This window comes from Canis aureus, chromosome 14, assembly GCF_053574225.1.
Source record: "Canis aureus isolate CA01 chromosome 14, VMU_Caureus_v.1.0, whole genome shotgun sequence".
Taxonomy (NCBI): Eukaryota; Metazoa; Chordata; class Mammalia; order Carnivora; family Canidae; genus Canis; species Canis aureus.
Genome location: NC_135624.1, coordinates 47,446,610 through 47,460,741, shown reverse-complemented (window position 1 = coordinate 47,460,741; position 14,132 = coordinate 47,446,610). Strand labels below are relative to the sequence as shown.

At 40.5% G+C, this 14,132-nt stretch overlaps 1 protein-coding gene across 5 annotated transcripts in view; it reads left to right on the top strand.

The window, feature by feature from the left end:
• TEC (tec protein tyrosine kinase) overlaps positions 1-14,132 on the top strand; it is a 132,847-nt gene that overhangs the window by 89,911 nt on the left and 28,804 nt on the right. For 4 of the 5 annotated variants that reach the window (XM_077847938.1, XM_077847939.1, XM_077847940.1 and 1 more), the window contains 4 exons: positions 8,582-8,686; positions 10,144-10,225; positions 10,894-11,022; positions 13,111-13,151. In XM_077847938.1, coding sequence (XP_077704064.1) covers positions 8,582-8,686; positions 10,144-10,225; positions 10,894-11,022; positions 13,111-13,151 — 357 coding nt within the window. Of the gene's footprint in view, positions 1-5,920; positions 6,002-8,581; positions 8,687-10,143; positions 10,226-10,893; positions 11,023-13,110; positions 13,152-14,132 lie in introns of those variants that run through there. The other variant, XM_077847942.1, reaches the window with a different exon arrangement.

The following is a 14,132-nucleotide window of genomic DNA, read 5'->3' as shown; positions in this document are numbered from 1 at the left end:
ATCATTGGCATCGTCTCTGCTCCCAGGGGTTTATAATCTTTGGATTGAATTAGTAAGTCTGGAATTCCTTGAATTCTGAAGTCTGTTAAGAGGAAATTTATGAACTAAAGGATCCATATGTATTGGTTTCTACCTAACTCATTCTAATTTTTGCCTATTGAAAAAATTAAACTAGTAAAATCACTTTTAGAATTATTTCAAAACACACATGTTAATAAGTTTTGCTTTCAACTGTAATAAACTTAGCTGGTAATAGTTTTTAGAAATGTTTTTGGGTCACAAAAGTTATTTGGGAAGGGGGTTGCCAGAAGTATAGAAAAGTCCTAAGAGGGAATGGCTATTCAAGAAAAAAAACTTTTGGGGGGCATCTGGGTGACTCAGTGGTTGAGCGTCTGCCTTTGTCTCAGGTCGTGATCCTGGGGTCCTGGGTCCTGGGATCGAGTCTCACATCAGGCTCACAAATAAAATCTTAAAAAAGAAAAGAAAAGAAAAAAACTTTTTAAATACGGTAAAAATAGTATCTCCAGAAACCTTGTGGGTTTTTGTTGTTGTTGTTTTGTTTTGTTGTGTGTGTGTTTAAAAGCACTCTACAAAATGTGAGGCACTTAGGTCAATTGCTATTATAAGTTGTTTAAAAGGGAGGGGAAAAAAGGATGCCAAGTTTTCATTTTTACTTTTTTTTTCATTTTTCAATAGAATTCAGCCATTGGTAAAGAAGGAGGCATTTTATCATACAGCCATCAAGTCAGAAATGCCATAAATTTTATTTATTTTACTTCTCCTGATGCCATAGAGATCTACTTCAAATTGTTCTCAGTATCCACACACATACACACAAAAGTCAAATCTATCCTGAGGTTTTCTTTGTTTCTCATGATTAATGTGTCCTGCTGCTCTTAGGCCCATTCTTTGAACTGTGTCCTGAGGGGAAAGGGAAAAGAACTACCCTCATGAATAAAATAGGCCTTGCTCATTGGAGATTTTTAGTAGACTATGTCATTTTCATTCCTTTTTTTTTTTTCTTAAAGATTTTATTTATTTGAGAGAGAGAGAGAGAGAGAGCACAAGCAGTGGGGAGGGGTAGAGAGAGAAGCAGACTCTCTGCTAAGCAGGGCACCTACTATGGGGCTCCATCCCAGGACCCCGGGATCATGACCCGAGCCAAAGGGAGCCCCTTAACCGACTGAGCCACCCAGGCGCCCCGTTCCTTTCCTTTTTAAGAGTTGACAGGAATTGTTTAGCTATGTCGTATTGACTCATCTGGACTTTCATTGTGAACGACTGTTGTTCTTCTCCTTGACCTTTAGCAAATGTCTGATTGTAAATGCCTTAAAACCAAGAGATTCTGTACTTGTTCATCTCCATCATGGTTCTTTGGTATCTGTGCCTTGCGGGTGGTAGGGGGAAGCCAAACCTGTCTTTGATGAATGTGGCTAAATGAAAGCACCCTCCTGATGGAATGCAGTGAGTGCTAACAGCAGTTTTTGTGCTACCCATCTGCTGAGGACCGCAGGTTCTAGGAATTTAAAATTTTGTTTTCTTAATTTGATGGCAATATTTTATACAACTCCCCCAGCAATATAATAGGTGTGTGTGCGTGTGTGTGTGTGTGTGTGTATATATATACATATATATATATACACACACACACACGTATAAAAAATTTTTTTGTCTGTATTTTGTCTACATTTTTTTGTCTGTATTTTTTGGGTAGTTCCTTGTCACTGAATATGCCATGTCAGCAGCCCATCTTTGGGTTTGTATTTATGATGTTTTAATTGTTGTGGTCTATTGAGAAAGAAACAGTGGCTGATTGAACACTAAGCAATTTAGTAGTGCCAAATGGAGGCCTAATGCCAGGATGGCAGTGTGTGTATAAGCAGAGGTTCCCGTATTGAAATTGAGAGAAAGGGTGGAGGTGGTTGTCACACAGGCTATAGTAATACAAGCTTGTAGATGCCAAAAGAACTGGCTTTGGGACAGAAATTCAACTCCAGCAAACATCCATGCATCACATTCAAGTAATGGTAATTTAAATCTTATTTTTTGTGTAGTTTTGTTTGTATTTAATTTATGAACTAGCTTTGGTCTTAAAGGCATTAAGAGCCATAAGCATAAGAAATTTCCACTTATTTTATGTGTGTAGTTAGTAAAGTGATATCAAGTTACTCAAGTGTGTGTGACAAGATGAGAAATTAAACAAGAGTTCAAATCCTGGTTCATTGTGTGACTTTTGGCAATTATGCCCTTTAAATCTTGATTTCTTCATCTGTTAAATGCGGTGACAACAGTTCTCAAATAATGCTGTGAAAATTCATTGAATCATCGCTGTGAAGAGGTTAACAAGTGCCTGATTCATAGTGAGTGCTCCACAATTGTTAGATTTTGACATAATTTTAATTTTTATCATAAGAGTCGAAAAATATTCTAGCTTGAGAGACCTGGAGTCAAGTAAACGCATTCTTGTTTTTGAGAGCTCTAGGTTCAGTTGTGGCTCACCTCTTAGCCAATCTTGTAACTGCTCATAGTTTCATAACAACTTCCCAGAGTTGTTGTGAAAACTAATTAATAGTAAATGCTGCATTTAGGGGAATGACTTCATATGCCATACTCTGTACTAAGCACCTATGTGCATTAACTTTATTCCTGCTAAAAGCTTAGCAAAGTGAATAGTAGTGTCCTCTTCCTACAGACAGGGGAACTGAGAGAGAGGGACAGAGTTTGCCCTAGGCCATACGGCTTCTAAGTGGCAAAGCAGAGCCCGCTCTCAGGGTCTCCCTGTTTCCATAGCTCATGCCCTCTTCCTGAGATCCCATGGCAATGTAAGAGTGATTCATCCAGCACATTTCTTCTGTGGCATGCAGCTGAGAATAGCCCCATTAGGAATAAAAGCTGTGATGGGAAAAGAGGAGGGATCATTTGTAAGATGGGAGGACATTTTTGGTTGGGTATTTCACTGTGCCTAATGGGGACTCGAATGCCTGGGGAGTAGGGAGGACAAAGGGTGTCCTGAAGATAAATGGCTGACTTCCCAAATTTACCTGGAGCCAGCCCTGGATGCTTGCATACATTAAAAAAAATGTCATTTCATTAAGTTAGGATTGATATTCTTAAAATACTAGTGTTCTGGAAATTAAAGGGAAACAGAATACCTTTAAGACTTGCTGGGAGACAGGATCTCTTGCATTTACCTCCTAGTTCTGGCATTCAGTTGATGCATAGTTTGAAGCAAGTTATAGTTCATCTCTAGATCTAGTTTCCCCACTTGTGCTAGTTTAGAAATGTGTAAAATGGCTATTACATAACTCGTTTTCAAGCTTGGTAAAGTATATAGAGGATATGCATGCAAGAGAGGAGATATATATCTCCTGTGTTATACACACACACACACACACACACACACACACAGTGTCACGCAGACTTCTTTGCACACTAGCTCAGCACACACATTTAATGAACATCTGCTAAGTGCCAGATAGATTTTTCAGCTTGCGTGATTCAAACATGAGTAAGGTGACGTGTTGGCTTAATCGTGATTTTCAATCTGGGCAGCAATGAGGGTATAGAAATAAAAGGGAAACTTCTCACGAAACTTGTAACGACCTTGGGTATTTCTCCTTGGGCCACAATAGTAACAGTACTGTATAGCATACTTCAGTAATCACGAAGCAGTGATAAATAGTCTGAATGGAGAAAAAAACCTGTTATATGTCTCTTCTCAGTGTAAACTCTGGTTCACCAGAGTGTGAAGACCAGGTGTTGTTAAGAGGGCAGAAAAAAAAAAAAATAAATAAGAGGGCAGGCACATGGTTCTTTCATTAACTCTTAGGGTTCCCTAAGGCAGGTCTCCTAATCCTTCCAAACCTTTTCTTCCTCAACCTTACCTAACTTCCCAGGGTTGCCTGAGGTATGACTAGAAAAAGGTTCTGCTATATATACAACATATGTGTTGAGAATTCTCTTTACTGTAGAGATTTTGATAAGCATTGCTGAGTACGAGCCTCATATTTTCAATTCCCTCCAAACATTTCCAGTGGGCTGTCCAATAGTCAACTCAGACAACATGTCCCAACGTTGTCTCAAATCTGACTCTTCTGTGTTCCTTGTGGTGGTTCATGGTGTTGGTGTCTACTGGTCACTTGGGCTCAAAATCCCTGAGGTTTCCTGCCTCCTTCCTCTCACTTAATCTCCACACCTAATTGATGCCAGAGTTTTGTGGACTCTCTCTTCTAATGCTCGGGTGACCCTGCTTTCCTCACCAGATTTATTACCATTGACTGGGTTCGTGACCTCATCATCCGTCACCTGAACTGCCACAGCAGGCTCCTGGCTAGCCTCCCTGTCTCCATCCATTTGTCACCTTGCCATTAACGTTTGCCATTTCAAAAACAAACCTCAGCACAGCATTCTTCATTCCAAACTCCTAAATCTGGCTGGTCATGTCGGCATCTTCCTAATTTGGTCTTAAATAATCTTTTTGGTGTCGTTTCCTACACTTCCCCTCAACCACCCTGAGCCACGATGAATTTTTTTCTGTTCCCTAAATGAGTGCTTTTTTGCTTCTGCCTGAAGTTTTTTTTTTTTGTTTTTGTTTTTTCCCTTCTACTTTCTCTACAGGAAAATTCCTACTTATCCTTTAGAAACCAAATCAAAGTGATACTTCCCCCCTGAAACTTCTCCACCTTCTCTTGGCCCAATCACTGGCCCACTCCATAACACATGAGTTCACATGGGTTTGTCATTATTTGATATGAATCATTTGTCTCTTCTCCTTTCACCCAGTATATTATTGTGAACCCCTCTTAGAGAGACCCTCAACCCCCTTCTGTAACTTTGAAGCTCCAGCACACAATGTCATGCTTGGTGTCTGATCAGGGTTTGCTGGAGCGGTAGTTAAAAACATGGATGAGCAGCTTACATTTGAACCTTTATCTGCAAATCCCAATATTAGTACAGTACATGAATAGATTGTATATCACAGAACATGAATTTAGGGGGCATAAGTCAACCCAATATACAGGCCATCCTAAATTTTCTGGTATAGATTGATCTGCATTTAACGACTGTGTTTAGTTGCAAGGGCAGGTGGTGGGTAGAGATGAGTATCTCAGAAACAGACCATATATAGCCTGCTGCTCAAGGGTGAAGAGGCTGTCAGGTGATAAATGACCCCTGAGAGCAATGTCGGGAAAAACACCATGATGTCAACAGTGATTTTCTCCAGGGCTGGGAGACTAAGGGCCGTTTGATTTTCTTCAGGCTGTTAGTATTTTCTAAGGTTTCTACAGTGAACACATGTGATTTGTTAATAGGAGGATGATGCTCTGGCAATTTCTTCCACTCCATTGCCCGGCACAGGCCCCAGGAGCAGGGTGGGTGGCCCTGTCTGACCAGACCTCTTAACGCCATGTCTCAGGTATTTCAGGCCTGCTCACCTTTCCATGCTGCCTCATGCACCCTGTACTTCAGCCACGCTGGCCTTTTTTTGCTACTTACTTATTTCCTGTAGCAAACTTACAGACATCATATTCTAAGCCAGACACTATTCTAAGCACTTGGTAAATACTAAGTCATTTAATTCTCTTAGCTGCTATTATTCCTGTTTTCCATATGAGGCAGCCAAGGTCACTCTGGATTATGTTTTTCTTCGTAGGTGCTGTTTACTCCTTCCTTGTCTTGTGCTGTTCAGTCCCTCCCTGTCGTATCAGCATTTCTCTTCCAGAATTGGCCTTTCAGCTCCAGCTCCTCTGTGTCCATGTGCATCTTTTTTTTTTTTGTGCATCATTTTTATATATAGTACTTACAACATGGTATACTCAATACTGTCTTTCTTGGGCAAGTTCCTTCATTTTAGTTCCTTCCCTCTGTAAAATGCGTCTAGTAATAGTTCCCTCACAGAGTTTGTGAGGACTAAATGGCATAATATTTGAGCTACAGGCCCAGGAAGTGAGCTCCCCTCAGGCTGTGTGTATTCCTTGACACGGTTGCTGACACAGGACAGGTATTGTCATGTGGGAAACAGAAGGAAAGAGAGAGTAGGAAAACCTAGGATGACTCAAAGTCAAGGCCACTCAGGGAGAATAGAGTGGTGGCACTTTCAAAGACCTCATGTGAGTGGGTGACAGTCAAGCAAAGGCTTTTGGGTTTGATCACTGGTGATGTGTTTGAGACCGGCTTAGCAGGCTGTGGTGATGTGGGAGGTAGATTGTGAGTGGCTAAGGAGGAGGAGTGGGCAGGAAGGAAATGAAGGCTAAGGGTGTAGTCGTCTTCTATTTCAGGAAGGGAAGAGAAAAGTGAGGGCGATAGCAGGGCCAGAAGAAGGGTTCTTGGTATGGATGGGAGGCCCAAATGTGTCTATAGGTAGAAGGAAATTCCTCAGAAAAGCACAGCTGGGGAGAATGTTCCTCTCTCTACCCTGGCTGAAGCTTGGTCCATGCTCAGAATCCTTGTTGCCCTTCCCTGGGGACTTGGCTCCATTCATGCTGTTACTTGTTTGCAGTTGGGATATGCTAGGGTCCAGTAGGCTTTGGAGTCCGCTGGGGTTCTTGGGTAATATATTTAGTTGGTCTGAGCTGCAGTTTCCTTAACTACTCCAAGAGACAGGATAAAAGAGAAGAGAGAGAGAGAAAAAAAAAAAAGATAAATCTTAGAATGCTTTTGATCTCCAGATGAAAGAAGTTGGAGGATGTGCTTGTGGGATGGCTGCTGTCTTCCCCATAAAGCAGTGAGGGAGTTCATCTGCTGGGACAAAGGGAATGGGAAGGGTTTGTAGTTCTGATAAGACTGGTGTTCTCCATGGAGGCCACCAGGTTCTCTCCGCTAGAGATAGACAAAGGAGATGAGGAGCAGCACTGAGGGCCTGGGTAAGCATAGAAAAGAAAATTAGGATTATCATTGACTTTCTGCAATCAGGTGTGAAGGAATAAGGACGGTGTGGGTAGAACCAGGCACTAACAAAATAGTCAAGGGATATATGGGATTTGTGCAGGGAGTGGGGGAGGGAGGAAAGAGAGAGAAAGATGAAATGATGAAATGACCTCTGGAATCGTCTAGTCAGTCAGATGGGAGCTGGTGGTCTGGGAGAGTGGGAAGCTCTGAAAGTCTTAGGGTGACCTCCCAGAGCAGGCTCCTGGGAGCCAGATAGGGGGCCCAAAGGTTGTGACCAGAGGACAATTTTAGAATATTCAATGAAGCAATTTTGAATGACTAGTGCCAGGGGGTGGCTGGGTTACCCCAAATATTACAGGGATCTTCCTTTCTCTACTTTTCCTTCTATTCTTTATCATGTGAGTATCTACTGCCCTCTTCCCAAAGGTAACTTTAGTCTTTATACAGTTTGTGTGTGTGTGTGTGTGTGTGTGTGTGTGTGTGTGTGTGGAATATATCAGTTACTATTGTGCAGTAAACATTTTTTATTTCTACATTGTGTTTGTAATGGGATTTTAATGGGTGTATTTTATCAACTTATGTTTGCACATGCTGCTATGTATCCTTATGGATTTTTTTCCCTTTGATAAATTCTCTGGTGTGAAATTACTATGCTTAAGGGTGGAGGGAGGTCTTGATATGTCCTTAGTTATTTGATGCAGGTAGAATTGCAGTGAGCAGAAAGAGGGCAATAGAGAAGTAAAGTAGAACATCCAACAATAGAATCTGAATGGAAGTTCTATGTGAATACCCCAGGTCCACCTCACATCCTCCTGAGGTTTTTTTTTTTCTTTAAGATTTAGTATTATGTTAATTAATTAATTAATTTAGATTTTATGTATTCATGAGAGACACACACACACACACAGAGACAGAGAGAGAGAGAGAGAGAGAGAGACAGGCAGAGGGAGAAGCAGGCTCCCTACGAGGAGTCTGATGTGGGACTCGATCCCAGGACCCCGGGATCACACCCTGAGCCAAAGGCAGATGTTCAACCACTGAGCCACCCAGGCATCCCTATTATTTTAATTTATTTATTTGAGAGAGAGCAAGCGAGAGAGAGAGAGAGAGAGAACGTGGGTTGCGGGGGGAGCGGCAGAGGGAGAGAGAGAGACTCTCATGTAGACTCCACACTGCACATGGAGCCCAAGGGTAGGGCCTGACCTCACAGTCCTGAGATCACACCCATGAGATCTCTACCTGAGCCAAAACCGAGAGTCAGGTAGCAACCAACTGAGCCACCCAGGCGCCCCTGCAAGTACCTGGAGTTTTGCTTGGTTTGGTCTTCAGTGTTGGGCGTGGGGGAGTGGGGATGGAGTGCTGTCATCAAGGCATTGAATTAAGAGGGGAAGGTGACAAAAAGGAGTCCATTCCTGTGTTCTAGAGTGTTTGGGGGGCAAGGATAGGAAAATTTAATCTTTAGAAATAAATGAAAATAATCGCTTTTTTAAAAAAAAATAATCTCTTTTATTACAGTTCTGACAATGTTAGTATTTTGAACAGTTTTGACAATAAATGGAGACATGATTTAGGTAATAATTATTGAGAAAATTGTAATATTTTGAATCCATGATTTCATTAACAAACATTTCTATTAATAACATTTTTTCTTAGATGTTATGATTGCAATAGTTCTTTTTTTTTCTTTTAACAGAAAAAATACAGGAAGGGATTTATTGATGTTTCAAAAATCAAGTGTGTGGAAATAGTGAAGAATGATGATGTTGTTATTCCCTGCCAAAATAAATACCCATTTCAGGTGAGCTGACATGTTATTTTTTTTTAATTTTTTTTTTTTGCCACAGTGTAACTCTGGGCTTTTAGTCATGCTTACTATTTGACATTATAGTTTCCTGCCATTGCTTTGTTGGTTGATTAAAAAAAATTTTTTTTCACCTTTAGTGAGGTACAATTGACAGATAGGAATTGTATATATTTAAGGTGTACAACTTGATGTTTTGATATATGTATCCATTGTGAAATGATCACAGTTGAGCTAATTAACATATCCATCACTTTACATAATTACCCTTCCTTCCTTCCTTCCTTCCTTCCTTCCTTCCTTCCTTCCTTCCTTCCTTTACTGTGTGAGCACTTAAGACCTACCCTCTTAGCAGATTCACCATGCTGTACATTAGATTTCTAGAACTCATTCGTGTTGCTTAACTGGAACTTTGTATGCTCTGGCCAACATCTCCCTATTTACCCCTCCTCCCCGTCCCTGAAAACCACCACTCTGCGTCTATGAATTTGACTATTTTAGATTCCACCTAGAGTGAGATCATGTAGTATTTGTCCTTCTGTGTCAGAAGGGAGGGGGTTTCTAGCCTTGTATTTCTTGTTAGCCAGTCAGGGTGCTCCTGCCTTGTGACTGTGATCAAGCGTAAAGTGACAGACCAAAGAAAAATGTGGGGGTTAGTTTCCCAGGCTGAATTTTATTACTAATATTAAAAAAATATATATTAAGAATAAGACTTGACTTTCGCATCAGGAGTTACCTCTAAAAGAGGTACTGTGGTTCACAGAGTGGGCTGTGCAGTCAGGATCCTGGTTTTCTGGATTACTAGCCAGATGAGATGGACCAGGTTAAGTAGCACAACATTAGGGAGCACCCTGTGCAGTGTATTGTACATGAATGGTGCCTGGATTTAGACAGCAGTGGAAGGTCTGGGGGGCAGCTTTAGTCTCCTCCTCTGTAAAATGTAAATACTGATGCCTCACTGGTAGGATTAATTGCATTAATGCCTATAAAGCACATAGTATAGAGTCGGGATAGTGTTTAGTAAAGTTAGCTACTGCCATTATTTATAGTGGCAAAAGGGAGGTATAGCAGTGACGCTGAAAGAGTAGTCCATTCGTGTAAAATATTATTCAGAAAAATACAAGATTAGAATAATGCCAGGCTACATCAAACTTAAGGATCTTCAGTTAATTAGATTGTAAGAAATAAGATTAGTGAAGCTTCTTGGCCTCTGTGTATTTTTTTTTTTCTATAAAAACACAGTCCCTTGCAAAATGTGTTTCCCACTTGATCTAGACACGAAGAATAGAGCTTTCGTAAGAAAGGAATGTAGGTTCTCTGGATCCGAGGTAAGTCACTTGTATTTGATCACTTCAGAATCATTTATGGATGCCTTTGGTTCCAAGGGCTCTGCACTAGATAGTAGTGCTGTGTCGAAGTATTTCTCACCTATCCCATCGTTTGTTTTATTTTAGGTGGTTCACGATGCCAACACACTCTATGTTTTTGCACCTAGTGCACAAAGCAGGGACCGGTGGGTGAAGAAGTTAAAAGAAGGTAAAACTCATAATCAAGTATTAACTGCACATAATTTTAGGATATAACATTGTTACCACTAAAAGAGAAATACAGCTAATGTATCTTACATTTATAATCTTTTAATCCATGATAAGTATTTCTCTTGAGGACATCCTGCAACTTTGATCCATGTTGAAGACCACCTCCTTTTTTTATAATCTGGTTCTTTCTAGGGGTATACACATCGCTTCCAAAAAATGCCTGCTTTCATTTAATGTCTAATACATTTGAAGATGAGAAAGCCCTGGGCTTTTAAGATAATAGGATTTTATTTTCTAAGAAATTGTCTATGTAGTCAGTGTTTAGTGTGGATGAATTGACTTGCGTGTAGAGTGTCTAAATGGGTGATTTGCACCGGGCAGGCCCCATCCCTTCTTCTGCTGAACAGAATGGTGTAGGCTGACTTTTGTGTTTATCCATCATGGTAGAGCAGAGGTCGCTTCTGCTAACAGGGGGCTTTGTGAAAATAAGAAGGTCAAAGAGAAGCATAGAGATTTTCTGCATGCGGGGCTGTATAATGTTATGAGCTGTTTTCCTAATAAATGTAGCATCTGAGAAATCGAGAATGATCGACAGTGTTATGTACAAAACACTCTGTCATTTCTGTTTTTACATCACTAATCATTTAATGTGTCTGTGAATTACAGAAATAAAGAACAACAATAATATCATGATTAAATATCATCCTAAATTCTGGGCAGACGGAAGTTATCAGTGTTGCAGACAAACTGAAAAATTAGCCCCTGGATGTGAAAAATATAATCTTTTTGAGAGTAGTAAGTATTTATTTTATTTTGTAATTATATGTGTGCAGGATATACATACCATTGGTATAGCGTGAAAGTGGCTTGGTTTTGATTTTGATGTTGGTTAACTATGACCTTTACACCTTATAGCACCATGTAAGTGTAGGGTGGGTGTTTTTTTTTTTTTAAAGATTTTATTTATTTATTCATGAGAGATACAGAGAGAGAGAGAGAGAAGCAGAGACAGGCAGAAGGAGAAGCTGGCTTCATGTGGGGAGCCTGACGTGGGATTCAATCCTGGGTCTCCAGGATCACACCCTGGGCCAAAGGCAGGTGCTAAATATCTGAGCCACCTAGGGATCCCCAGTGGGTGTATTTTGTATGAATAATTATGTTTATTTAGCAGTGGGGCTGTCTCCATGGAATAAAAAGGTCTGTTTTCAAGAGATTGATTGGAGAGTGTGCAGAGTGAGCGAGAACACAAGTAGGGGGAGAGGGAGAAGCAGGCTCCCTGCTGAGCCCCAGTGCAGGGCTTGACTCCAGGACCCTGGGATCATGACCTAAGCTGAAGGCAGCCCCTTCATCGACTGAGCCACCCAGGTGCCCCTAGAGCTTTTATCACAATATGGAAGCCTGCTCAAAGCGACCCTATTCAAGTGTGAACCTAGTGTGGCACCATCAGCAGCTTCCCCCCCCCCCCCCAGCTTTATTAAGGTCTAATTGGCAAATAAAATTACAAGCTATTTAAAGTGTACAGTGTGATGATTTGGTATACTTATGTGTCATGAAAGAACTCTTCCTTGGAGTTACGACATCCATTACCTTACATGTTTTTACCTTTTTATGTGTATGTGCGAGAATATTTAAGTTCTACTCTCTTAGTACATTTCAGTTACACATTACAGTGTTGTCAACTCGAGTCACCAAGTTATGCATTAGACCCTCAGACCTGATTCAACTTAAAAGTGAAACTTTGTGCCCTCTCCCAACATCTCTATTTCCCTCCCCTCACTGCCAATCTCCTGGCAACCACTTTTTCTACTCTCTGTTACTATGACTTTGACTTTTTTTTTTTTAATCCCACATGTAAGTGATACCATATAATATTTGTCTTTTTTTTTTTTTTTTTTTCTGTTTGGCTTATCCATTTAATATATGCCCTCCGTGCTGTTGCTCCTTCTTTTTAAAGGCTGGGCAGCATTCCATCACACACACACACACACACACACACACATACACACACACACACATTTTCTTTATCCATTCATCTGTTGTTGGACATTTAGGTTGTTTTCATACCTTGGCTATTGTGAATAATGCTACTATGAATATGGAAATGCAAATATCTTTTCAAGTTACTGCTTTCCTTCGCTTTGTGTATATACCCAGAGTGGGATTGCTGAGTCATATGATACTCTATTTTTAATTTCTTGAGGTGCCACCATACTGTATTCCATAGTGGTTGCATTCTAGCAAAAGTGCACGAGGCTTCCCTTTTCTCCACACCTTCCTAGCAATTGTTACCTCCTGTGTTTTTGATAGTAGTTGTTTTGATAGGTTTGAGGTGACATTTCATTGTGGTTTTGATTTGCATTTCCCTGATGATGAATGACAATGAGCACCTCTTACTGTACCTCTTGGCCATCTGAATGTCTTCTTTGGAAAAATAGCTATTCAGGCCCTTTGCAACATTTTTAATTGAGTTATTTGAGTTTTCTGGCTCTTGAGTTACATGAGTTCCTTGTATATTTTGGATATTAACCCCATATCAGATATGTGGTTTACAAGTATTTTCTCTTCCTCTGTAGGCTGCCTTTTCATTTTGTTGATGGTTTCCTTTGCCGAGTAGAAGCTTTTTAGTTTGTCGCAGTCTCACTTGTTTACCAAGAATAGAATGGTGCCCTGATCCCTCTGGCATTTAGCCCATTCAGGAAGGCAAAAAACAGACAAGCTTATAGCATTTTAAATTCTTCTCTGAAATAGTGATACAAGCAACGTGCACCAGAGTGAGAGATTCTAAGTCGATTTCTTGTCTATGTGTTCATTTTCATTTTTTGTTAAAACTCTCAGTCATTGGTAGCTGGCATTTTAACCTACTTTTGTTGTTGTCATTTTCAGGTATAAAAAAAGCACTACCTCCAGCACCAGAAACAAAGAAGGTAGGTGGTCTTTACCTTTCGGAAGTATTTGCAGCTTGAATAAATTAAGTTTATGCTCATTCACATGATTCTGCCCCTTTTTCCCCACATATCATATCAGAAACAGATATACTAAGGATTTGTTGATTTTTTTTTTTGGTATCAAATAATATTAACTTAATTATATCAGAGATTATCATTGGAGCCCTCTCTTCATCTGGCATTTTGCTTGTATTTTGGCCTCAGGAATTGTAAGTGTGGGACTTCAAAGGAATATTTCAGTCTTAAGACCACAGTATTATGACAAAGAAGTGACTTCAGTGATCTAATGATATGCCTTTGAAGAGTGGGGGAGGGTTAGAAACACATGTACTTGGGACCCAGATAGCACCTGATCCAATGTGATGTGGTATGAGTGACTCTGGGTGGATTACTTAAACCACTATTTCCTCAGTTGTAAAATGGGAATTATATGCTCTGTTTCGTAGGATCAATATTAAGAATAAATGAGAAAAAGTGTCTTAGGTACTAAGTGCATGTCTTGCACATAGTAGGCACAAAGAAATGCAGATTGCTCTGATTGAGAGGAGACCTGATGAAAGACTCATTTTCCAGTGTACCTTTTCCTCTTTGCAGGCCATTTGAATGGTGGGTCTACCTTTAGTCCTCTGGTTTCTTTTCTTTTCTTTTTCTTTTTTTTTTTTTTTAAGATTTTATTTATTTATTCATGAGAGACACAGAGAGAGAGAGAGAGGCAGAGACACAGGCTCAGGCTCCATGCAGGGAGCTCAATGTGGGACTCGATCCCAGGTCTCCAGGATCACACCCTGGGCTGAAGGCCATGCTAAACCACTGAGCCACTGGGGCTGCCCAGTCCTCTGGTTTCTACTCACATACTGTGCATTGCTGTCCTGGGAGGGCTACCCTGACACCGAACAAAGGCTTTCTAATGTTTAAAGAGGGTTTTTACTCATGTCCTGTATTCTGAAACCCAGTAGCACC